The sequence below is a fragment of the Homalodisca vitripennis genome, chromosome 4 (assembly GCF_021130785.1).
Source record: "Homalodisca vitripennis isolate AUS2020 chromosome 4, UT_GWSS_2.1, whole genome shotgun sequence".
NCBI classification, from domain to species: domain Eukaryota; kingdom Metazoa; phylum Arthropoda; class Insecta; order Hemiptera; family Cicadellidae; genus Homalodisca; species Homalodisca vitripennis.
Window position 1 is genome coordinate 170,797,326 of NC_060210.1, and position 26,327 is coordinate 170,823,652.

The window sequence follows — 26,327 nt, forward strand, 5'->3', positions numbered from 1 at the left end:
TTATTTTTCCAGGTGGTGGCTGGGCCAAGAACAACAAGGAGAAAGCTGAAGTATTCGCTACGCACTTACGCGATGTGTTCAAGCCCAGTGACTCGGCTCAAGCTCCTGACCCAGAAATTGAATACTTATTAGAATCACCTACCCAACTATCACTTCCTGTTCAGCCCTTTACTCCCTCTGAAGTAACTGAAATAATTGTGAAACAATTGAAGCCGTACAAAGCTCCTGGGTATGACCTCATTACAGGAAGGATTTTAAAAGAACTGCCGAGGAAAGCTATTATGTTTTTGACTTTTTTCTTCAACGCAATATTGAGAATTGAGCATTTTCCAGCACAGTGGAAATTATCGGAAATTGTCATGGTAGCTAAACCTGGGAAGCCTTCACATCAGGTTAGTTCTTATAGGCCCATAAGTCTATTGCCTGTGACTTCAAAAGTTTTTGAGAAGCTTTTTCTAAAACGATTTCAGCAAGTTATTGATAGCGGCAACCTTATCCCCAACCATCAGTTTGGTTTCCGCCAGAAGCACTCTACCATTGAGCAGATTCATCGTGTGGTCAATGTAGTGAAGGAAGATCTGGAAGCAAAAAGATACTGCTCGGCTGTTTTTCTTGATATCAGTCAGGCTTTTGATAAAGTTTGGCATGAGGGTCTCCTCTATAAATTAAAACTAATTGTTCCTCATTCTTTCTTTAATGTCATCAAGTCCTGTTTGTCAAACAGGTTTTTTCGAGTCAAATTTCAAGACGAATACTCCGACCTCCAAAAAATTGAGGCGGGCGTTCCACAAGGCAGTGTATTGGGTCCAATCTTCTACATCCTCTTCACATCTGACATACCTGTACGAGCCGATGTCACCATGGCCACCTTTGCTGATGATACCGCTATACTAGCCTCTCATGAAGTCCCAGGAACTGCATCCCAACGACTACAATCTGAGCTGGATGAATTGTCGGAGTGGCTTGTGAGATGGAGGGTGAAGGTTAATGAAACCAAGTCCACTCATGTAACTTTCACAACAAGGCCTGCTAACTGCCCACCTGTCTCTCTTAATAATGTCCTCCTCCCCCAATCTGAAGAAGTGAAATATCTGGGTATGCATCTAGACCGAAGACTAACTTGGCGTTCTCATATCTGGCACAAAAGATTATTTTTAAACTCAAAATTCAAAAAAATATCCTGGCTTTTAAACAAGAGGTCGAAATTATCATTAAGAAATAAGTTGTTAGTATACAAGGAGATTTTGAAACCTGTTTGGACTTATGGTATACAGCTTTGGGGTACAGCCAGTAACTCCAACATCGAAATTCTCCAACGTTTTCAGTCTAAAGTCCTTCAGAACATCCTGGAAGCTCCGTGGTATATAACTAATCAATTAATACACCAAGACACCAAAATTCCCACAGTAAAAGAGGAAATAACTCGCTACAGCAAGAAGTACCAAGACAAGCTGTATTCTCATCCGAACTACCTTGCGATGAACCTGTTGGATAATAGTGCGTCAGTTACACGTCTGAAGAGACACTCAATCCTGGACTTACCTCTTAGGTTCTAATTTCAAACTTTCTTGTTTATTTGTGTTAGCTCTATCGCTGGATAGAGTCTAACTCGTGTTAATTTATGATTTTATCTAATTTACTTATTGTTCTAAAAATGTCTAAACAGATTGTAAATAAAATTGACAAAAAAAGTAACAAAACATTTTTGCTATATAAATTGTAAATCACCTATCGGGCCAATGTTGCTAAACTAGTTTATTTCAAATTGTCAAAAAACTAAAATAGGGATGCTATATGCCTCTTAGATCACACAAATAGGATAGAGGGTAACAATATAATACGTATTGTTAAATACACATTATTTACAGCATTATTTGTAGTAATTTAACTAAATTATGAATACTCAATACTCCTCAAATTATTGCTCCTCAATACCCAATAAATGACTAAACGTCATGTACCTAATGTCCCAAAGACGAAAGGCTAGGCACTATCAGTACTTTCTCACTGTTCTTCATCATACCTGTAATGCCTTCTTGATAGCATTACCATGTTTATATTCTTGCAATAAAAGATGGATGTCAGAAGTGGCTCAGTAGTTCCAATTATTCTTTACCAATTGTTGTGTCGTCTGTTCAGATTTTAATATTGTGTTTAATATGTTTAAGTTATGTGCAGTGACAGGAAAGATGGTTTAACTGAGAAAAAGAAGTTGCTGGCATGTCTACAGCATCTAAAACTGACAAACACAGCCAATGTAAGTGATTCTTTTCTAAACCGGTGGTAAAATATTTAACACTTTTTTATGTTTCATAGTGGATGATAACAACAGCCTCCTAAGAGGAATACTCAATTAGAGCTATAATCTGTATGTCTACTGTCTACCCACATGATCTGTCTTTGAATATTAAGTTAAATGTGTTAATTTTGCATTTTGGCTTATAACTTATTAACCCCCTAGGCAAGCCTACTTCACATCATTAGCAAATGTTGAATAGGAAATAGACATTTTATAGATAAATAACAAGAGTTGTTAAGTGAAAACAATTCCTTACAATATGTTCCAGGGGACTCTTGATATTGTGACTATAGGATCAGAAGGAAAAACCACAGTAGTAAACTTGCAATGGCACTCAAATATTTATCTAAAGCTCGACAATAGGGCTTAGTTGAAGAAATGATACTACTAAGTTTACGAAACCTAGCCTAGACCTACTTTGCATTTTTTGTTCGTTTTTCGAATAGAAAGTGCATAATAAGTGACTAAGATATTAATGTTAATAAAATAAAAGCGAGGGAAGATTCCCTTAACGATAAGATCTTTCTTGGGTAGGATAGTAAGCTCTCAGGTAGGGTGGTTGGCTGTCAAGTATATCAATAGGCCCTTCTGGTAGGACAGTAAGCCATCAAGTAGAGTTATAAGATCTCAGGTGGACTAGTGGGTTGGTCCTCGGGTTGTTAGGGTTGGTAAGTTGGCTGCAGTATATTAAGCGGCCACCACCACAATCGGACCAGGGTACCAAAGTATCGATTAAAAATACCTAATATAATAATAATAATAGAATAAAAATGTTGTTCTAAATAACTTAAAACAAAGTAGAATAATTTATATGGTATTTGAGTAATGGCCACAAGTTGAATGGTGATAATGTGTTATTTGTGTCACAAAGCTTTCAGACTTGTTTATTCTTCAAAATAGAAAAACGTAACTAAATGTTGCACCGTTTTGTTTGTTACGTTTTATATATACACATAGCCTGGATAGATTTTAGTCATCATTAAATTATTACTTTTTTTAGATATAAGATCAGCTGAAAACTATTGTAATTTTATATACCTATAGTATAATTCTGTTCGATATTTTGGTTTTGGTAGTTTAGATAATCGTGGATATTGATGATTCGATTCTGATGGTGGCTGCTTATTACACTGCAGTCCGTAATTTTTTGTTAGCTTCATGGGCTGCAGTATAATAACACCCAATACTCGAATAATTGATTTTCATGATTATTGAATCATTGATATTCATGAGTAAAGAATCCTTGATATAACTACTTAAACCAAAATTCTTTATATGTATTTCAGATAACAGTATAAAAATTAATAATATTTCAGAGATTAAAAACGATCTAGGCTATGTGTATTTTTAAAATATAACAAATGAACCAATATAACATGTACTTACTTTTTACTATTTTGAAGGATTAACATGTCTGACACCTTGTGTTAAAAATAAAACATTTTCATAGCTATTGTACTTGCTGCCATTACAGATGGGCAGTATTAGTGTCAGTAACAGGTAATTCAGCGTTAACTTATTAATGGGAAACTGTTATTTCATTAACAGCTGGGCTGAATGTTTGATGTTCTCATAACGACTTTCTGGCTTTAGATTAAGCCTACTCTGTAACTTGTAACAGTCAAGACCATTTCGTGAAGCAATGAGGCTATGAATGGAAATATTATACTATGGAATGTTATTATGCGATATAAATAGGTTTAGAATCTAAGATCTTTCAACGTGATCTGAGATCGGACAAGTTAAACAAAACCGAGATTGAAAAAGTCTACTCAACAAAATTCCTTTTAGTACACCTTGATCAAGGGTTGACATGTGGATTGTTATGTAGAGAGCGTTTGTGCAAAATTGTCCTCAGGCATGTACGTACTGAGACAATTATTCAAATACTTTGCCTAACTCAAGTGCTGATGACGGCATATTATGGACTAATCTACCCACATCTATCCTATGGCGGCTTTGTGGGGAAATTGTGCAAAAATATCTTGAATGTTTTTTATAAACAAACCATTAGAATAATTGCAAAACTTTGAGAGTCGTGCAGATCAGCATTCAAAATCCTGAAACTGTTGACATTACCCTGCCTCTGTACAGGGTGAACCAGACTACCTGATTGTAGCTTTAAAACAATATTGAAGATAGAAACACAGTTTTGAACCTCTCAAAAATGTGGGTGGGGTGTTTTTTTTTGGGAAATGTTTTGGAAAAATCTATTAAAAAACACTTTGAGGTTTTTGATTGTTACTTTATTGAACAACATATGAAACTCCAAATGCTACCCAAAATTACTTGAGAACCTACTCTTCCAAAAAATAACTAAGAAAGGTAAGTTCCCAGGAAATGTAATAAATGTTATATTTCAACTTATCTTAAGTGGTTTCGATTCTGTAGACAAAAATAACAATTGCAAATGATTTAAGGTATTTTATTCATGCTGTAAATTATAATAGGACAGTTGAACACTAATAATGCTTGAAAATTCCTTCATAAGCCCACCAACACCTTACAGGCGCTCAAACTGATTCCCATTGTTGCCAATGCAAAGCTCTACCTAAGAAGGAGCTCATTGAAGCTGTCCACTAAACTGCTAGATTTCTTCTGGAGAAATGGAAGCTACTACATTTCTTTTTCTTTCCTTCAGATTCTCTCTAGTAACTGGTCTTGTAGCATAAAACATATACTTCAGCCACCCCTAAAGGCAGTAGTCAAACGGGTAGGTCAGATCTGGAGAATGGGCGGGATAACAGACTGTTGCACCTCGTCCTATCCATTTATCAGGAAAGTGTTCAATAAGTGTATTATGAACAGTGATAGTATAATGTGGAGGGGCACCAAAATGCTGCAGCCAAATTCTTTTTCTAACTTAGTTTGGAAGACACATCAGTAGGGTAGGCAAGGCATTGTTAACAAAATAATTGTGCATATCTCCATTTAAATTTTCTTCAAAGAAGTGGGGGGCCAATTATTCTGTTTCCAATTGTGCCACAGCACGTGTTCAGTGTCCATTACGTTTCATTGTCTACTGCAAGCATCCAATGTGGGTTCTCGAAGAGCCAGTAACTGATGTTATGTCGATTCACATTGTTGTTACTTCTAAATGTTGACTCATCATTCTATCATCAGAACATCATTAAAGAAGTCATGGGCTTCATTCATTCTCTTTTGGGCCCATATACAATGATTAATACTCTGTAGATAGTCATCTTCGCTAAGCTCGTGATGTAACCATATATTTTAGGGGTGCTTTTTGCTTTTGTTAAGAATTTTCAAAAATGTTGTTTGACTAAACCCAGAGTTGAGCACCATTTTTCAGCTTGGGTCCTTGGGTTTGTAGAGCGGCCACTGTAACATCTGCAGATTTTTCACTTCCAACTGGCCTCGCAATCTTCTTACTTTTGTTGGTCACTATGCACATAAGTTTCTCAAACACAATGAGCTAAGCTTTGAAATATCTTTTGTGAGTAGTGATGTCTTTCAGAAAACCTTGCACCGTACAATGCAGCTGCTGCAGTTTTGATAACACTCACCCAAAACTATCAACATTTTTTGGGGGTTTCAAAATAATTTTATTGAATTCTCTGGCTTCAAATTAGTGGGGAGGTTCAATTGTAACTGAGTTTCTATCTTCACTTGTTATACTACTACAATCAGTGGTTCAGGTGGTCTGGTTCGCCGTGTATTTTGAAGACACCTCTTCACTTCATAACAAATGCAATCATATGGTATAAGAGGTAGTGACATACACTCTTATGAAACTAGAGGCAGGGATAACTAACGAACTAGGAGACACAGAACAGTAGCTTATGAACCATCCTTGTTAGGCAGGAATCCAATTTGTCAACCAACTGCCCAATCATTAAAAACTGCTGAGATGCCCAAGGCATTTAAAACTCATCTAAAAACAGTGTTGATTTCTAAACTTTTAAAGTGTTGGTGTGATTTTAAAAATAAAGTATTGCTACTTACTTACTTAATCATAAAATAAAAAGCTGTATATATATATATACACAAGGTGAGGCAGACCACCCGTACAGTATGTATAGCGGCCAAACCTAACGAGGTAGATTATTCGTAACAACTTAAACCCCCCTATTTCCACCCCAAAGAATTTGGAGAAATTATTTTGAAATCTCTAAAACTCCCCAAAAGGGTAGTTTTTGGGGGGTAGGGGTGGTTTTTGGAAAATTTTCAAATGTAAAGGTATGTTGAACTATACCTCATTTTAAAGGTATTTCTTTATTTCTTTGTATATAAAATTAACAATGTAATGATTACAGTTAAATGACCTTTTTCATTTCTGCACAAAGATACAAAGATATAACATTTAAACTGCAACTTTTGGTAGTTGTAACTTGTCATTTAGCTGTAATCATTACATTGTTAATGATTGGTAGAGAGCTGTACAAGAAATAAAGAGTTATCATTCTTATTATTATAAATTGAGAAATCAGATATGTTAGAACAATATTTATACAAATATTTTATTACAACAGCAATTGTTATTCAAAATTCAGTAGTGTCTTGTTAAAGGTATTAATTTGGTATTAATATACTACTTGGTAATTCTGGTATTAGTATGATAGCATCTTCAAGTATACATAAATCCTAAACCGAATAAGAAAACATTCTATGGAAATTCTTTTAATAAATAGAAATAATGATAACAAATAATAAAACTATTAGGCAACCAGCATTAGATGATTTCTCATGGAATGATGACCTACTAGGTCAAAATAAAATTTGCTAATTTTGAATAATAATGTATTGAAAAGTAAGTTAGACAAGTAAATAATATCAAGTAGACCAGTGGTAATTAAAGTTGTCTATTATAACGAAAGTAATAGTTTCTAAGAATAGTAAAACTTGATTTTTTATATTGCTTGCCATTTACATTAGCAATTTCTTGGCTGGTTGACAAAAGCTTAAAATACTCTTACACCTTCAGTATGTAGCTGTTGTATGTTGTATTATGTGTCTTGGTTGTTGTGAATCATGAGATAGTGTTAGGAGTATTTAGTGGGTACAAATATTTACTCTGAATAAAACCTACTGAACAGTTATATATACGTAGAAAGATTGAAATGTACAATGATTAACATATTAGAACAACCCAACACACAACGTTATTAATGGGTTTTAAAAATCTGGATAGTATTTATGTGCTGTGCAGTTTGTATTCAGTTTGGTAATTTTTAATAGCTTGGTTATGCCCAAGTATGATGATACATTTTTGTGTGTCCCAGAAAGAAATATTAAGTGTTACAAGGTCAGGAGTTCTAAGCCTTCTTCAAGTAGCATACTCTCAGTCAGCTATTTATACTTGGGATATGATTGTAATACAGGTAGGATCTAGTATTATGATACATTCGTGCATCCCAGAAACATTGTCTTACAAGATCAAGGGCTCTAAGCCCTTTTCAATGAGTGTTCTCTCAGAGTTACTTGTACTTGAGTATGATTGTAGTATAGGTAGTATCTAGCAGTGGACATAGTCGTAAATGTTACAGTATGGCAACCCGAAAAGGTGTTAATGATACTCGAAGAAACCATCCTTTTTCAAATGGTGTTTCTCAGATTTCCTAGAATTCCTAATCACTTAAAACCTTGAATATCATAGCTGGCTAAATTACAAGCCTGGTGTAATTGTTTAAAATAATGCCTAGACAATTATATGAATATATCATACATATTTTAGTTCCAATTTTAATAAGTATTAAAAATTTAACATAATACTGACCTATCCATTTTTTCCATATATGAGAAAGTGTTATAATGAAGTCCAAATTCACCACAAAAGTAGCATTAGACCAATAAATAAAAAAAATCAACGAAGACCAATCAATTGTTTAAGATTTTTTTAATTCACCTTCTTCCCTTTTAATGTCAGGGTTTCGGCTTAGCTTGCCGAGTTCAAATGTCATCAGCCGAGTATTGTCATAGCCATGATTTGGCGTAAAGGTCTGAAATCCATGTCTGGATGTTTGAACCATTCAGCTTTATAATCAATAGGGCTAAATTCATGCTGGATTGACAGTATTGTTCTGGCTGGAGTGACTGAAACCTTACTCACACTCTGATGAACTGCAAGATATCAGGTTAGAGCGATCCATCAGTAGATTTAAGTCCTTTGAAATAATCGTATTATACTCAAGATAATTTCTAAAGCCATTTTGATTTTATTTAAACTGAATCCTGCACATAACTTTTCTATTTTAAAATCACTGCATCCTGTGGATTGGTTGGAAGGCTAGACACCACTTTCAACAACTTTAAATTCTGAAATAATGAAATGTATTCTTCTTCATGATTTCCATTACTTTTACATGATGCTTGTTTGTAAGAACCTTCTCTTGAGGATGTTTATTACACTTTATAGCAATGTTTGATTATTAATAGCTGTTAGTTTACAATTAATTATGAAAGGGACACCATAGAAGATTTTTTTCAATTACTGCTCTCTAGGCCTCTAGACTTTAAATACCAGGTTTGTCTTTGAGTATCTCACGTAGTTGTTCTGGCTCAGTTAGCTAAATGTAGATTTTGTGACAGCTTAAATATTAATAATTCATTTCTCATAGAATTTACAAATACTTATCTTAAACAATTTCAGACACAAAACAAATTTATAGAACAAAACATTTAGGTTAGAAATTTAGAAAATTAGAACAAAATGGTGTACCAAGCTAACCAATGACCTTAGCCAAGATATTGATACATTTTTGTACCAAGTTTTAAGTTCATTCAACCTTTCTTTCCACAGTTTTTGGCGATACAAATATTCTTATGGGAAACATATGCAATTGATATCTCCAAAATGGTTCTTAGTACTTGAACATATGGGTAATTTAAGTTCAAGAATTTTGCCTGCGGTACTATTATTACTGTCCATTCATGTTAAAAAGAAGAATTAATTAAAGGTGTATTGTTAATTGTGATTTAAGCATCATTAAACTTTCTAAGTTAAGATAATTTTAAACCTATAATTGCTACTTTGGCATTTCACAAGTATTCTTATTAGTATAAAGAACATTTTATAAAATTTTCACTTGTTTTCATTCAGTCCTTTTTTAGATATCGACTGTGAAAATTGGCATTACGTGATTTTTGACATTTTTTAAAGGCTGTAGAAAAAAGGAGTTCACTCTCAAGAATAAAATTTATGCTGATGGTAGTAATATGAGTACTCAACACAGAAATAAAATGTTATTATAGATAAACCACTCGCAAAGAAACCTGTGCAGAAGCAAATATCTGAGCAGCCACACGCAGGAGGGACCCACATGCTGTGTGTTGTGTTTTGCTCTTGCCATTTTGTTTACACTGCAGCTACTTACCTATACTATAAGTGTATTGTATTTTTGTGTGTAGGCCTATACACGAGTAAAATATTAATTGAACAGTCTAATGTAGCCATAGACGTATTCATGGAGCTTGCATTTTGGTGTGAGGTTTGTCCCTTTAGTGGCCAGGTTAGAGGATAGAGCAAGCGGACGAATGCCGAGCAGTGATGGGGATACTGGGAGACTGGTGGGACACATCGGTGGAGGGGTATTTATTCCAACCTGCGTGAAGTAAAATCGTCCAGTGTCTTTTTTAAACGGTTTACCTGTAGTGAGTCTCTTTTCCTTCATAAAAATTATAGTCTTAAAAATTAATGATTGTGCTACATTTTTTCAGAGTTTTTAGGTAAAGAGTTTGACTGACGTTCTTGCACGATAGCAATATAAAACTAATGCCTTTTTGAAGTTAATTTCATGCTGAACACACTAGTTTTTAAATTATTCTGACATCTTGAAAAATGACTTTGTAATTACATTTTCTGCAAACCATGTTTTTTTATTAAATTCACCAATTTTGAAATGGCTGTCAAATAAACAATATTCCTTGTAAATTTTTTTCAATTTTTGCAAATAACATGACCCGCTGTGATGGTGGCACCAATTCAAATATTACTTGAGAAAATTAGGGTGTTCTTATCAATCAGTACACTACTTTAAACATGACTACTTTATCTAACAAGATAAAGAGTGGTGGCTCTTAATATTGCTTATCAATACAAATCATCTTTGTTAATCACCTCCCTGACTAGTTGTACTTTGATTCAGTGGAAATGGGCATCTTCAAAACAACGTGATTTTCTGGAAATTTTCTGAACAGATTGAAATGTTAAGATTTTCTGCAGATTGATACATTGAGAGACAACATAGTGACCATTGTCAGTAAGAAATTTACTTCTGAATTCTATAAAAAAATCAACTGTTTATTATACCATGAATAAATCAATCAGTAACTTACTAAAATTTAATGGATGAAAAATTAATTTGGTTTTGAAATCCCTCATTTTAATAATGCCTTGGGTAGAGGCAACTAACTCAGAGGAAGATATAAATATGTTAAGGAGTGTGGTCCTAGAGCCTAAAAATAAAATAAAAACCTTCTCATTCACATAACCATCCAGTATTTTTGTCACCCAGTGCGGAAAATGCAAATCTGTCTAGAGAACAGTGTGCAGTGATCTAGCACCGACACATCCTATATGTCCTTTGCTAGTAACTGTGTAATTTGTGGTACAAAACTTACACAACTTAATTGGATATATGCATTTTAACGTTAAAACACAAAAATGGGATTTGAAACTTTTCAAATACTTGTAACAAAATATATGTTGTATAATATTTCTTTAATAAATAATACTTACAGATAGCTTGTTTGTTTCATAATAACATTTAAGCAGTATCATGTTTCATAATAACATTTAAGCAGTATCCGTGTATAATTGCCAAAATTTTGAGCAACTGAAATAACTAAAATTGTGATGTATGTAACAGTTAGGCCTGCCTGATAGCTAATCTAAAAGCAGAGTGGCCAGTTTTGTCATTAGGAACTCCTTAGCTTAGTTTCTTGATAGAAGTATTTAAATTTTGGAATCTGTGCAAAAGATCATTGACCTAGAGTAAATAATTGAAAGTCCTAAAGTAGTGTTTAATGAAAAAAAAATATCCTCACCCTATAAGTGGAATATCAACTGAGTTCGTTCTGTTGCCTAAAACTTGTGTTACACTTCAGATTTAATATTTAGAACTGTTTACCTAAAACCTAGTCTAATAGGAAAAAATTGTAAGATTAGAAGTGGGAGTATCAGGTTTAGCAAATTTGGTTTTTGCCGTTTTAATCCAAGTAGTTAACAAACCCAAGAATAGTTACATTAATTGACGTGTGTTTGATCAAATGAATAAGCTTATTATACTTTCACATGTCTTGGATTCTTTACAGTCAATTTTTTATTCAAGTTAGTTGTGTTGTTTTCAAATGTTAACGAATGAAAACCAATGTTTTTGTCAAATATATAGTTCTAGAATGATTATATTCTGTTTAAAGTTACGGTTATTTAGGATTTTGCCACAAAACCATGGAATCTTTTGTTAACAACACTATACAATGTTAGGCTATAAAGATAAGGCATAGTATGTGTTCTTCATAATGGATGCAATAAACCCTTGCTACAATCACAATAGACATTACATATAAGTATTATAAGGAAATATTCCTTTCTTGTCTAAAATAAATTAAATATATCAACAAAATTATATTCATGTTTCTCACCTATATGTTTTCTCTTTTCCTTAATTCGTCCAAGCAAGCAGTGTCCAGAGCTGTAGACTACTCGTTCCACTGTGCGTCCGTCAACTAAAATCCGGTGTGTGTGAAAACTTGCATTTATTTCTGTAAGGCAGTGTGTACACGGGCACGGGACGGCGGGCGACCCAACTGTACCGTGCCGTGTTCGGATTTTCCGTCCGTCCAAATCCGGTGTGTGTGTGAAAACGTGCATTTATTTCTGTAAGACAGTGTGCACACGGGCACAGGACGGCGGGCGACGCGACTGTACCGTGCCGTGTTCGTATTTTCCGTCCGTCCAAAACCGGCGTGTGGTAAATGAGCGTAAGATTGTTTCGATAAGCGTCGGACACGTACGTCGAATTGTGATACTCTGAAGCTATATCAGTAGTCGTAATGTAGACTCATACACATTTTGGCCAGAACTTTTTATCTTTATACTATAAACATGTTAATTAATATAAAACTCGTATAAGTCTCTAAGAATAAAATAGTATCGTGATTTAAATCAGACAGTATCTATCGCATGTTTGGCTAATATATATTGAAATAGTAGTTACCCGCGGCTTCGCACCTGTATGAGCAATTCTGGTTCGAGTGAATTATATTCTGACGACAATGTTGAGTTTGCCTTTGTGTCACGACAAATTACGTCAAAAATGCATATTTATGGCCATTTACGCCGATATTACAACAGTTTTACAACAGTATTTTTTGTTCCATATATGATTTTCCCTGTTTACCGATCAAAGAAGTCTACCTCTGACATTTTATAAGGTAGATTAGTATTTACCCACTCGCCGAAATCTAAAACTGAAAAATTATGTTTTTTATTTAGACATTTTACTCATTATAAATATAACCTGTTGCGTCCCAGGGTATTGTTGGACGACCTTCTTTACGCGCTTTACTCATCTTAATGTGCCGTCCATCCTCAAATTCCGCCGACCACGCACTTCTTTTTTATTGTTCATTTACTTGTTATAGACTTGACTCCATTAACTACACTTCAACAAGCGCACTATTGTCACCCAGTACTAAAGTGTGTGATAAAATATACTGATGCTTCTGCTCTCAAGTAGTCATTGGGACATTTTTCAGTAGCTGCTCTGAGGGGAACCACCCCGTCTTCTACGGTTCAGTTCAGTTCAGTTCACTCACTCACTATCAATGCAAACGAATTGAAAATAATAAACAATGTTTACACAGAACAGTTAATTACATTTGATAGACTCATTCAATTAATATTAATCAACTTTAGAGACCAAGATGGTACTTTTCGCTACTTTAAACACCAGTAGGGCGTAGTCTGGATTAATTTTCGAAATAAGAATAGGCCTATATTCGTACCAGGGATCATAAGAATGCCCATGTAAAATTTCAGTAAAGTCAGTTGAGTAGTTTACGCAGTGAAAGAAGAACAAACGAACAAATGCACTTTCGCATTTATAATATTATTAGTATTATATTTTAGAGAAATTGTATTATTGCTGGGGCCCGATTCAGAAGCATTCCTAGTGGATTCTAGTGTGATTCCTAGGATTTATCCTAGTATCTCATTAGAAGAAACTATTTTATTTTATCAAATCCATTTTATATAATAAAATAATATGTGATGATGGGATTGACTCCAAAATACAAATCCTGGATGTGCCACAGGTTCATCGTGATGCAACTCACAAGCCGATCTTCGCAGTAAAAGCTTTGGCACTTTGTGCACGTACGTTCATTCCGGAACATGCAAGAGACCTGGTTCACGTCATGGTAAACTTAGAGAAATATTTTATTTATGAATACAAATAACCTGCGGAGGTATCTCTATCTTTTTGTTTTATTCTCTATAACGTGGGCAACTGACAAAAGGAGATTTGGGACAGTCAGGCAAACCACCACTCTATCCCATCGCCTTACGCGTAAACCTGCGTTGTTTCCTACTACGAAGGTAAAAATACTCGATGAATAGGCCGGAATCGTCTTCCGGATCAAGTCACCCCGTTCTCATTTAGACAAAGAGTTTGAGAGCCAAAATAATTTAAACGATCTAGCCAGCTTGTAAATGGTATACGAAATTAAGTAGGATAAGCTGTGTGACTGTATTACGAGTATTTGTTGTTCCAGGTAGTATATAAGTTTTTTGTTTCTTTATTTGTAACCTTATAAGCTGATATACACGGTTTTAAAGCAAACAAAACAGTCACAAAGATGATTCAGTAATGCTTAGTTTTCTGTCCACCTGAATGTGTTATTTTAGTTTTTTTTTTAATTCTATAAATCAGTAAAGACATTATATAACAAAAATCAAATTATTTTAAAGCTTAATTATGTAGATTAATGAGACTATACCAATTTTTAAATTGTAATGTAATTTGCAACATTTAAATACAAACTTGATGATATCTAAATCATAAAATACGGTCGGTAATAAGATAGATATAGGCTTTTAATTGTTGTAATGCTCAGAATCATTTTCGTAGTTTTTTTCACAGCAAAAAATACAATGTTAACTATTAAGTTCATTTATTTACGGCAATAGGGTTTATTTGTTTTTTTTGTGAGATAATAATACTAAATTTTAATGCTTGAAGAAAATTTACATTGTCAAAAATTAAATCAAAATAAAATTCTGCCTGACTGCATAGTATGACGCGATCTCATGTAAAACGCCGGAATTCTTAAAAAATATTGACGTTTTGTTTGGATCACAGCATCAACTTGAACTATCCGAACAACTAAATCCTTTTCACTTTCAACCTATGAGCTATAAACAGTGTCTTTCATATGAGTGCAGAGAAAAATATCTTAATGGGTCGAGGTTCAGGGATTTACTATGTTAATACTATGTCATATGTGCTTTAGGCGTTATATCACATAGAAACCTCATGGTTGTTCTAGTGCGATGGGACGTCTTCCAACCACCACAAGATATGTATGGTACTTAACCTTTTCGGCAATATGTCCGCGTCAATTAACGAATTATGTATAATTTCTACACATACTAGTACATTCACAGAAAACTTATGTTGGTGTCGCCGTAGAAAAGTTGCATCTGGATTAACTGAGGCCCACACACGAGTGTCGAGAGTTAACAATGCCCTCCTATTGGAAGTAGCTTCATCTGTGAAGAGTACGTTAGAAAGAAATCCAGCATTGTTTATATCCCACGCAAAACCACAGTGAACGCTCAAAAAATGAGCAGGACACGTTGATTATGAACAACGAGCCCTTCATTTTGTGGATTGAGTGTAGGCCTACAGTCCATCCTCTAAGAGGACTTACCGAATAGAAGTACCAGAACTTTACTTTGCACCTGCTGTGCTTCTGAACGAGTGCTTGTTTTTAGGGTTAATACTAAAACGTCGGGGAGCATTTTCTTTATACATTACTGTACGAATGTCAACCTCTTCCCGCGTCATGCACATTCGTTACGAGCGAACTACTTTATTAAAATCTGATGTGGAGAGCTATAAAGGTTTTGCATAAACCTTATTAGAGTTTACGTGATTAAATAAAAAAAAAAAAAATCAACCGCTGTCTTGAAGTTTGTTATTAAAATCTAATATTAATTTTGTTTTTGTTTAAGATTGCAAGAATAATAATTGTGCCGAATAGTTTTTTTTACCTTTACTGGTTTTTGAAATCAGAAATAAAATATAAAAAACGGACATACAGGTTGACTAATGGAAGCTTGTCTGTCTATACCCCGTTTGTTATTTATAATTTTCCACTTTAGTCGTCATAACAAAGCTTGCCGTTGCACTGCTGTTACAAAGCTTACTGAGTAAAGGCTAGCAGAGGTAGTAGTACTTATACGGTTGTGGCGGTGACCCCGTGACTACGGACTAGGCCAGGGACAGTGTGTGTGTGTGGGACGTGTGAGTGGTTAACGCCAGCAGTTGGACGCGCCCGGCCCGGCCCGACCCGTCTCTGTCACCGTTCGCCATCAACTTACTACGCTTATGTGAGTTACCAATGTGCTCATAACGTTATTATGTTTTATGTTACTTTCTAAATTTAAAATTATATTTAAAGCTTAGTACAGGAATTGCGGCATAATTCAAGAACGGATCGGTACAAACATGCAGTTCATTAGAATTCCAGTCTTGTAAGTGCGATGACTAATAAATAATACGATTCTTAGTTACTTGTCATAAGTCAGGGACATTCATAGGGTAACTTTCCGAGCCTTGGGAATTTTCAGCTGTTTTTCAGGGCCATTCTTTATTTTTTATCTAATCTGATAAAAAAATTAGTCTAAGTTATTATTCCCTTCACAGCAGTGGCCTTCTCCTAATGGTTTCTGAATTGAAGTGTGGCCTTAACGTCATTACTGTCCACCCTTCCACAATGTTTGATTTACAACATTTAATAAAAAAATTAATCAAGTTTGTTAGCAGTTTTAATTTTTATATTTTTATTTTACTAATATTTGTAAATTATATGTGTGACCACCCCACACACATACACAAGTACAAATTGAAAAAATATACAACTAAATATAAATAATTATATAAAATAAACAGTACAGTATGTGTAAGATTTATGTATGAAAGATATACATGTATTGGGCTCAATATGTAGGATGTTAACTGTTTGGGCATAAACTAAAAATCAACTAATAAATTATATCAGATTATATTTCTAAATAATAATTGAGATATTTTGTACTTAAAAATTAACTACATGACATGCTATTTATGAGCCACACGCTTTTCATCTTGCATTACATGCTACTTTGATACAGACACTCATGATATCATCTCTTCTTTAGAATTCTGACGTCATTTCAAAATCAGAGGATGTGGTTAAATCAGTTGGAAGTGGTTGATTGGATTTGTACACATAACTAGATTTATTGTATGATTAATAAAATATAAAAAGTTAGCTAACTATCACTCATGGCACTGGAACATTAGTTATTTCTGTGTGTCTGTCTACATGATATCTTGTAGACAAACTGATCTATAGACTTGAAGTTTTGCATGAAGCTTCATTTCTATATGAGGAACACTGAGTTCCATTGTGATGCAAGTTTTTTTATGGTATTTGGCTGATCGCCGTTGAAGTCTATCACTCAGTAGGTTGACATTATTTCTTTTTTGTTTGCCGGGGGATATCAAAATTTATTTTCTGTATGATTGTCTGTCCTTCCGTTCCATCTGTGAATAATAAAATTAGCTCCACTTGAAATTTTGTATTCACCTTAGCAAAGCTATTATGTGACACATGGTGTGGCATGTTCCTACCTTGTTGATATATATAAATATATACAACCCAATATCAGGTATACGCCCTGTATATTAAAAATCAGTGGCTAAAACTTTGTTGATTGGTTACTTTCACATTGGTAATATTTTGTTAAGACTATTTAAATAAGATCTTAAAAAACTTCTTTAACACATTCACACGCACCACACTCCAGCATCGAAGTTATTTTCTAACTTAAAGATAATTTAATCCAACAAGGTCTTTTTTTAACAAATTGTTTAATAAAGAGTAGTTTAAGTCCTGCTATATTTTAATCTGTAAGATATAGCGTAATATAACCACATCATGGCCATTGCAAAGATGGGACTGGATAGACCCCTGACCACAGGAGCTGGGCGGGCATGGTACAAAACTTATATATTTTTACAAAAATATTAAACTCAAAGTAGAAACGTATAGTTAAAATATTTTTATGAATTAAAGTAGGCCTGCTATATTTATTTAGAGTTTATATGTAATGCAGGTATTAATAAAGAATGATTAGTTAATAGTTTTTGTCATACCGCATGCACACACATGTGCACAATGCTTATTAGTACAATAGTGAGGCTCATGTCGGCAACTCTGAGCTCCCTGCAATCTCAAAACTCCTCTCCCAGTATTGGGAAACTCAATGGAGCGAAAGACTACAACTCATGTGTCTTATTGTGAAGCAATTTCCTTCAAGTCTCAAAGTTAAAGATATGCTTTTGGAGGATAAGATATCCCCATTAATTCCCTCAGCAAAAAGTACTGTTTGGTAGAGACGAAGACCTTTCCTCTTAGTATCATCGTTTTGGCACAAGATCTCGATTTTTTGTTGATAAAAGAACTTTGTAATACAGAAGAAAGGAATCTTCCTCAACGTTGAGATATAATCAATAAAAGACATACTTAATGGCTGAAATGGGTATAAAACTTACCTGCTCTGGTTTTGTCTTTTTTATTTTATTTTGTGATATTTTGTTTATTAGGTTTTAATTTATTTGTTATGTCTTGTAATATTATTTAAAGGTTATGATTGGACTCTAGGGTAGATTGATGAACTCATTTCCCCAAGAATAGGCTGATCCCTATGAGGATTAAATGATAATAATTTCAGGCTATAATCTGTTTTTCCATTGTGCAGGTGACTCGGGTGAGGGCACTCCTAGAGCTAAAGGGGGGAAGCTGGCTCGGCGTGCTAGATCGTTCAAAGAAGATTTTCTGGACATTTTGGCTCAAATGCGGTCACCAGCAGGGGCCAGGTCCGGGTCCCCCAAGCCAAGCCCAAAGCATCGTACCACCAGTGGCAGTGAACCCCCGGCTGAACTGGAGCGCAACCCTCTCAGAGACCTTGACCTGCATGTCAGACAGGTCAGACTTACTTATTTGTGTAAATGTATGAATGTTCCTACTAACATTATAATTTCTGTCAAATAATACAGGTTAATTCAGAAAAATAGGGAAAATTTAATATAATTATAAAAAATTAATGTAATGTACGAATTTTAATTTAATGCTGCATATGTGTTGTGTAAGTGTTTCATTAGAAATCACAATACAGTTTTTAAATCATGTCAGTTAATGCTTTGCAAACCAAAATTGTTTAAGTTATTTTTTGATAGTAACAAAAATATTTATTGCCTCATTCTTAAAAAGGGATATGCAAAAAGACTGCTGCTAAAATAGCTGTTTTGCAGAAAGTTTAAAAAAAATTATAACTTAGTTAATATTTTTGCATAACATTTTTTAACCTATATGCCTGAAAATAAACATACTTCAAGTAAAATACTAGCAAATATAAATTTTAATGTATAAAATTAAAAGAATATAGTTTGAACATTTTTAGGATGGAAACAAAATATAAATTAACCGTTGTAAACCCATTCATTTGGTTTACAATTTTATTTTGAATTGAACTAAAACCTTGTATTAAGTAAGGTTTTTAAATAAAAAGTTATGATGAAAAAAATGTTCTACTTAGATGATGGGAAAGTAGAAAAGGTAAGTGATTTTCAGGTAAGTTACATAATTACAGTTGTACTAACCTTTCATTAGTCCTTTATGTTCATTGGTAAGTCATGGCTTGTTTTATATTAATTTTAACACTAAAACAGCTATTTTTTTATATATTTATACTATTTATAAGAGTTTTGTTTACGTTTTAACTTATTGTCTACACTTGTGGAGTGAGAAGCCATAGTAGATGACAACCTTCTTTACATTCTCCACATACAAATTGTAGGTCTTTTCCTGTCGTGTCCCTGTGCAGTACCTCTTTTTGAACTCACAAACAGGTCACATATTATATATTACATATACAGGATATTTCACAACCATTTGATTGAACTTTACCACGTTGTCTAGCAGGAAAAAATAATATATGATAATATGTGTCCTGTCTAACTTATTTTGGAATTTATCTGTCTGTATGTGTTTTTCGAAAAAATTATTCTCTAGTGAATGGTTTAACACGTTCACAACAACAGCTTATTTCCAGACTTTTTTATTTGCCATAGATTTTTTTTAATAATGGCATAAAACTGTAATCGTATTTTTACTTTAACATCTAAGTATAACGAGATATGTATGTAGGCTTTGCAATTTCGTGCAAAAAAGTTTATTTCAATATGTTTTTCGATGTTTTCCGTGCAGCCCAAGTGGTAGCTAAAAAATTGATTTACCTTAAAAAGTAAGCAATTGTACGCCCAACAGGGTTCACAATAATCTAAGGTATTTATTTAAGCGTGGGATAACATTTAATAAACCACAAAGATAGGCAAACAATAAAAACGCAACAATTTAATTCATAGCAACTTGTATCACATTGGGCTCACAACATGCTTTACGACCGAATACATAGCAGCAGTCTAAAAGTTCACCTTTACCCGATGGGATACATGTCGTCGTGAACGTGTTAAGATAAATCCATGAAACTCAGCAGAAACCTTTATTGTTATGAGTATGTAAACTTACTGTAGGTAATAACAAAATGTTCAAGGTTAGATTTTTTTAATCTACAAGTTTAACAAAAAAATTTCAAAATACAAAGTATGAAGGCAAATTCACATGGCAGAATGACCTTTCCCCCCCACTTATTACTGATTTATAGGGCTACTAACAACTTCAAATTTTCATGATTTTCACTGCACAATTCTGTACATTGTTATGATGAAAGGAAGTCCATAAATTTAATTTCATTGGGGCAGTAACAATAATAATAAGATTAAAAAATTATGACAAATGAGCAGCAATCAAAATTTACTGATTTACTGAAGCGAATTGTTGAAAAGAAGACAATTATTCAAAATATATAGGATCTTTCAGAGCTTTTGTTGTTGGATATTTTATGGATTGTTCCTATTGTATACTCATCTTTAACCCTCCATCTGTTAGACGACTAGTGACTAGTCGCTTAAAAATGTTTCTTCAATGTTGATCAACTAGTCACTAGTCGATTTTGCAGTCATCTATTTAATCAAACTTTTGCTATCGAAAATAAAATTCAAGTAGAACAAATGTTATACCAAATTAATCGGGATGTTTCACAGAGTAATTTGATATATATTTTATATATATACTGTATATATATATATATATATATATATATATATATATATATATATATATCATATATATACTACTACTATTATTACTTTAAATAAATGGTTAAACTTAATTTGTATTCTGATTATAGTTAGAAATAACAAATAACTCAGTATGATATAAATGTGAACTTTAATGATGATAAATTAATTGACATACAAGTTTGAATTTTGAAACAAGATGGAGGATACAATAATGGTAAATTTTTAAATACAATTCTTAATTTTTAGGGCAGGGTGGTCGTGCTGGCATGAAATAGAAATATTGGGTTTTTTTTTTTTTATAAAAGATATTGTAATTTTGAAAAATAATTGTTAAATTTTAATTATATTAATTTTGAATTATTAGCCAAATCGAATGTTCCTGGGTTTTATGTTCTTCCAATGAATCACTATTAAACTTAAAAGGAATTTTCTCACCCAATGTCTGTCTTCTGCTTCTTTGTACTTCAGAGATAATAAGAATTTAATAAAGTAACCTTTCAAATACTGCTGAATAAATGTAACCAGTTTCTTTATAATAATAATCTTGCTTCACTTCTTCTAGATCCCTCTCTCCTCTCCACCTTTCAAATATCTGCTCTCTTCACTCTTCAACAATCATCCCTCCACACTGTATCACTGACTTTAGTTCACTTTATAACTTTTGAATTTTATATGTAATAAGGTGAATTTTGATTAATTTTGATATATTTAATTTTGTATTTATTATGGTTTGTATTAAAATTTGAGACAATTTATAAATAATTATTCCTTAATTATTATTACAGTAAAAGCCCGCTAATCCGGCATCCAATGGTTCGGCACTTTCATTCATCCGGCACCGTCTTAAAAAAAATCGCGTAAATGAGATATTTTAACCGCACTGTGAAACGTACAGTTCGCAAGAGCGCTCGGAAAGGTTCGTGCTCAGTTGGAAGGGATCGTATGTGACGCAGAAGCTGTGTGTGAGGGGGTTCAGGGCCACTTTCCGAGTGTCCGCTGTTACGTGTTTGTCTAGCGTCTGCCTCAGTCTCAGTCTCAGTCACTGTCAGTTCGTACTCGAGTGCAGTCGTGAGTGTTGTGCTCGTTCATATTGTGTTTTAACTTTCTCAAAGTTGTGCTCTATGTTTTCTAAGCCCAGCTCATCCACCAGCAAAGTTGGAAATAAACGTAAGCATGTCACACTTACCATTCAACAAAAGCTAGAAATTATAAGACGTGTAGAAAAAGGTGAGAGTAGAATGAAGCTAATGGAAGAATTCAACATTGGTTCATCAACAATGTATGACATCAAGAAGAATAAAGAAAAGTTACTTAAATTTAAGTCTCAAACTACAAATGTCAAAGACATGCAGTCTCGACAAACTTTAAAAAAACCTAAACTTGACGACCTTGACGAAATTTTATTCAAATGGTTTAGCGCTAAGCGGTCTGAAGGGAAGCCTGTGACTGGGCCCATGACCATGGAAAAAGCTAAACAGTTCCGTGAGGAATTAAAAATAGATGAGAAAGAATGTGCCTTTTCTGATGGTTGGCTGCACCGATTTAAAAATCGACTCGGAATACGGAAGCTTGATGTAGCTGGGGAGCTCCGATCAGCCGACCAAAATGCGGCTGAAGAATATAAAGCTGAATTTGAAAATCTAGTTGAAGACTACGATTTGTCAGCATGCCGGATTTACAACGCTGATGAAACTGGCCTACTTTGGCGTTGTTTGCCTAATTCGACTTTGGCAGCAGGGGATGAGAAATGTGCCAAAGGCTTTAAAAAAAACAAAGACCGTTTGACAATTTTGCTCTGTGGCAATGCCTTAGGGGACCACATGTTGACGCCTTTCGTCATCGGAAAAGCAAAAAAGCCAAGACCTCTGAAAGGCATTACCCACCTACCCGTAATATACGATGCTCAATCCAATGCGTGGATGAACTCCGATTTATTTAGAAATTGGTTTTTCCACCACTTCGTCCCATCTGTAAAAGACAATTTGAAAATCCGTGGCTTACCTGAAGACAGCAAGGTTGTGCTCATCCTAGACAATTGCAGAGCTCACACTGCAGCGTCTGAGTTGATATCGGGAAATATTTTTACTGCATACCTCCCGGCAAATGTCACGTCCTTGATTCAGCCAATGGATCAAGGAGTGATTCAGAACTTTAAATGTTTTTACAGAGCGTCCTTTCTTCAAGGCCTGATAAACTCAGAGTGTATGGTGGTTGATTTTCAGAAAAAATTCAACATAAAAGATGCAATTTTCGGAATCGCCTTGGCATGGAAAAAGGTCAAGCCCACCACTCTACAGAAATCTTGGCGAAAACTATGGCCAGCTGCCTACCAAGAAGAGGACATTGCTGTTTCAGTCGACAATGAAGCAATACTGGACTTGGTGGCCCACAGTTCCCAAGACGAAATAAGGAAAGTGCCACAAGAAGAAATCTTGGAGTGGATACACATTGATTGCGACGAGCCAGTTGAAGAAGAAATTACGGATGAACTGCTCATCAAAAGTGTACTTGGACCTCAGTCAGAGCCTCATCCTGTGGAGTCCGAATCAGATGATGAAGAGGGAGCAGATGATGATCCAACACCCGTGCCTACGTGGAGTGAAGCAAGTGCCACTATCAACACGTTTATACGATTTGCCGAACGCAGCAGCTCCTACAATGCTTCAGAGCTTGTAAATTTATATGTTCTGAGAAATGACTTTTTAAAGAAGAAACATGATAAAAAAAACAAACAGACATAAGGTCTTTTTCAAATAAAATACTGTACACAAAAATTATGTTTACCATAATATTTATTACATAATGTACGCACTAGTTAGCCTACATCTAAGTTAACCTAAGTTTAGAAATGTTTTTCTAGGCATTAAATGTTCATTTTGTGTTCAAACTAATGTTTGTTTAATTTTATTTATCTCCTTAGTAATTCTTTAATTGTTTACACGTAAAGAGTGATTTTTTTTAAAGCCACACTCTGAAACTTAGACGACGATTTTTAGCCCGCTATCATCGCTAAAGTAGAAAAAGTAAAATCAAGCTACTGTACATTATCTCTTTGGGACTGAAAACCCAGCCACTATTTTTAAAGAGTGATTGTATTTTGGCTGGGTTTTCAGCTTTTCTGAGTTAATATCACTTGATTTCACTCCTTTTACTTTAGTGGGATACGATTTTAGCGGCTAAAAACCGAATTTTCCGGCATTTTCATATGACGCTCGGTAATCCGGAATTTTCAATAATCCGGAACACTTCGATCCCCGAAAGTGCCGAATTAGCGGGCTTTTACTGTACTAACAAATTTCTAAATTAAATTAGGCCTAAGTATTGAAATGAATGTGAGATGGGCGTATGAAATGAGTCATTACAATATATATATATATATTGTACTGAATAATAATGCATAATAAGTATGCAATGAAATTATAAAGTTGTAATACAAATTCTGATTTGCTGTGTCTGGTCGTGCACTTCGAGAGAATGCGAAAAAACAAGACTTTTCCCTATACTTTTGCCGCGGGAATTTTCGTTTAGGAATGGGTTTGGCTACATAACTGCATTCATAATTTCTATCTCAACAAGATCATCTGCTTCAAACATCTGTTCGTTGATATGTGTTGCAAAGAAAGACCTTCAGCACAACCATTGTTTGTGAAATTTCAGTAATGTTAGACGACTAGTTTCACTAGTTGCTAGTATTTTGTTGTTTCTTGTAATATTACTAGAGTTGTGCCAGTATCAAACAACATCAAACTTTTCCTTGTGAAATTTGCCATCAAGTGGTATCAATATCTCTAAGAATAAATAAAATATAAGTGTTTATTTTGTAAATATTAAAAAAAATAATTATACAAAATATTTCTGTTTTTTATAAGGCTTTACTCTTGGATATTTTTGTTTTACTTTTTGGTTTTTTCACTTATAATGAAAAACAAAAACCTAAATTTGAATGAACACATATAATTCAACTGCATATAAATGTTCCTTGTTTCACACTGAAAAATAAAATATATAATAGTGTATACTTTACTTAAAAAATAAACATTCTACAAAAGTTTGAATGAAGGTGTGTTCAACTAGCAAAATAGTGCCTGCCATTAAAGGAATTTCAACTGCCGGATTCAGGATTAATTACAGTTAAATTTGTAATTTTGTATGAATGTATGTGTTTTTTTACCATGACAAATATTGTATTAACACCCTCTAAAATGCTGCCATGGATGTTTACTATCCATATATTTAAAATGATACATCTCCCATAATTCTACAACTAAAAGTAAGAGCAGGGAACACAACAGCAGTTATGAAAGATCGCATATGCTTGATAGTTGTCTGAGTTAGTGTAAGGATGAAGCTATGTCTCAGAGACACCACAATCGTTGATGTAAATGGCAACAATACTGACTACTTAACTCCCTAGTGAGTTTGTAATAACTATCACTATTTAACAACAAATATTGCAATATGTTGTTGTTATCCAAGGTTGTGACAGGATGAAGCCAGAGACACTGAGACACCACAATCGTTGATGTAAATGGCAACATCACTGGCTACATAACTCCCTAGTGAATTTGTAATAACTATCACTATTTAACAACAAATATTGCAATATGTTGTTGTTATCCAAGGTTGTGACAGGATGAAGCCCGAGACACCACAATCGTTGATGTAAATGGCAACATCACTGGCTACATAACTCCCTAGTGAATTTGTAATAACTATCACTATTTAACAACAAATATTCCAATATTTTGTCGTTGTCCAAGGTTGTGACAGGATGAAGCCAGAGACACAGAGACACTACAATCGTTGATGTAAATGGCAACATGACTGATTGATTATACAGGGTGAGGTAGACCACCTATATAGTGACTGAACTGGGAAACCAACCTTCTTTGTTTCAACTGAAAACTCCATATTTCAACCTCATAGAATTCGGTAAAATAATTGTAACACCCAAAAATTGTACAAAATAGGACTTTTATGGGGGTAAGGGTAATTTTTTTAAAGATTTTCTAATGTAAAAGTAGGTCGAGGTGGACCTCATTTTGAAGGTTTTACTATTAAGTCATCATTTTGGAATAAATTTAATTGATTTCACTTCTTATATATAGGGTGGTCCGAAATGCCAAGTTGTCCGGTTTCACAGATTTTTTCTTTTACTGTTAAATGTTATCTGTTACAAATGCAAATATTATATCAGATTAATTTGGTGTTTAGGTTCAGTTTGCTTTGAAGCATTTTCGAGATGTGGTGTCAAGGAACAAGTTGGAGGTGCTACCAGGGAATGGAACAGTTGTACTGGAGACTGTCACAACTATCCATAGTGTTCTCAAAACTTATGTCTTCATCGACCAGAGGTCAGTTTACGTTTAGTTACTAACTGAGACAGCTTCATGTAAATATTGTAGAAAATAACTAAATTTTATTTTAATAAAGGAACAATGATTTGGTGGCTTGATTGAGGGATGGTATTACTTATTCAGAAACAATTCACCTTCTTGATCTTTTTTGTAATTTTTATCTGACTCGTATAAATTTCATTTCTTCAGTTGCTAAAATTACCTGAAAGATTGTCCTACATAATATGTCTATGAAAA

The 26,327-nt window shown here is 34.0% G+C and overlaps 1 protein-coding gene across 5 annotated transcripts in view; it reads left to right on the forward strand.

Annotated features, from left to right (window-relative positions):
* Positions 1-2,047: 2,047 nt before the first annotated feature.
* The window catches only part of LOC124360607 (guanine nucleotide-releasing factor 2), an 82,452-nt gene continuing 58,172 nt past the window's right edge, over positions 2,048-26,327 (forward strand). For 2 of the 5 annotated variants that reach the window (XM_046814357.1, XM_046814358.1), the window contains exons 1-3: positions 7,267-7,641; positions 18,291-18,517; positions 25,948-26,087. In XM_046814357.1, the coding sequence (XP_046670313.1) occupies positions 7,506-7,641; positions 18,291-18,517; positions 25,948-26,087 (503 nt within the window). In that variant the 5' untranslated portion in view covers positions 7,267-7,505. Of the gene's footprint in view, positions 2,258-7,264; positions 7,642-15,756; positions 15,876-18,290; positions 18,518-25,947; positions 26,088-26,327 lie in introns of those variants that run through there. The other 3 variants (XM_046814359.1, XM_046814356.1, XM_046814361.1) reach the window with 3 other exon arrangements.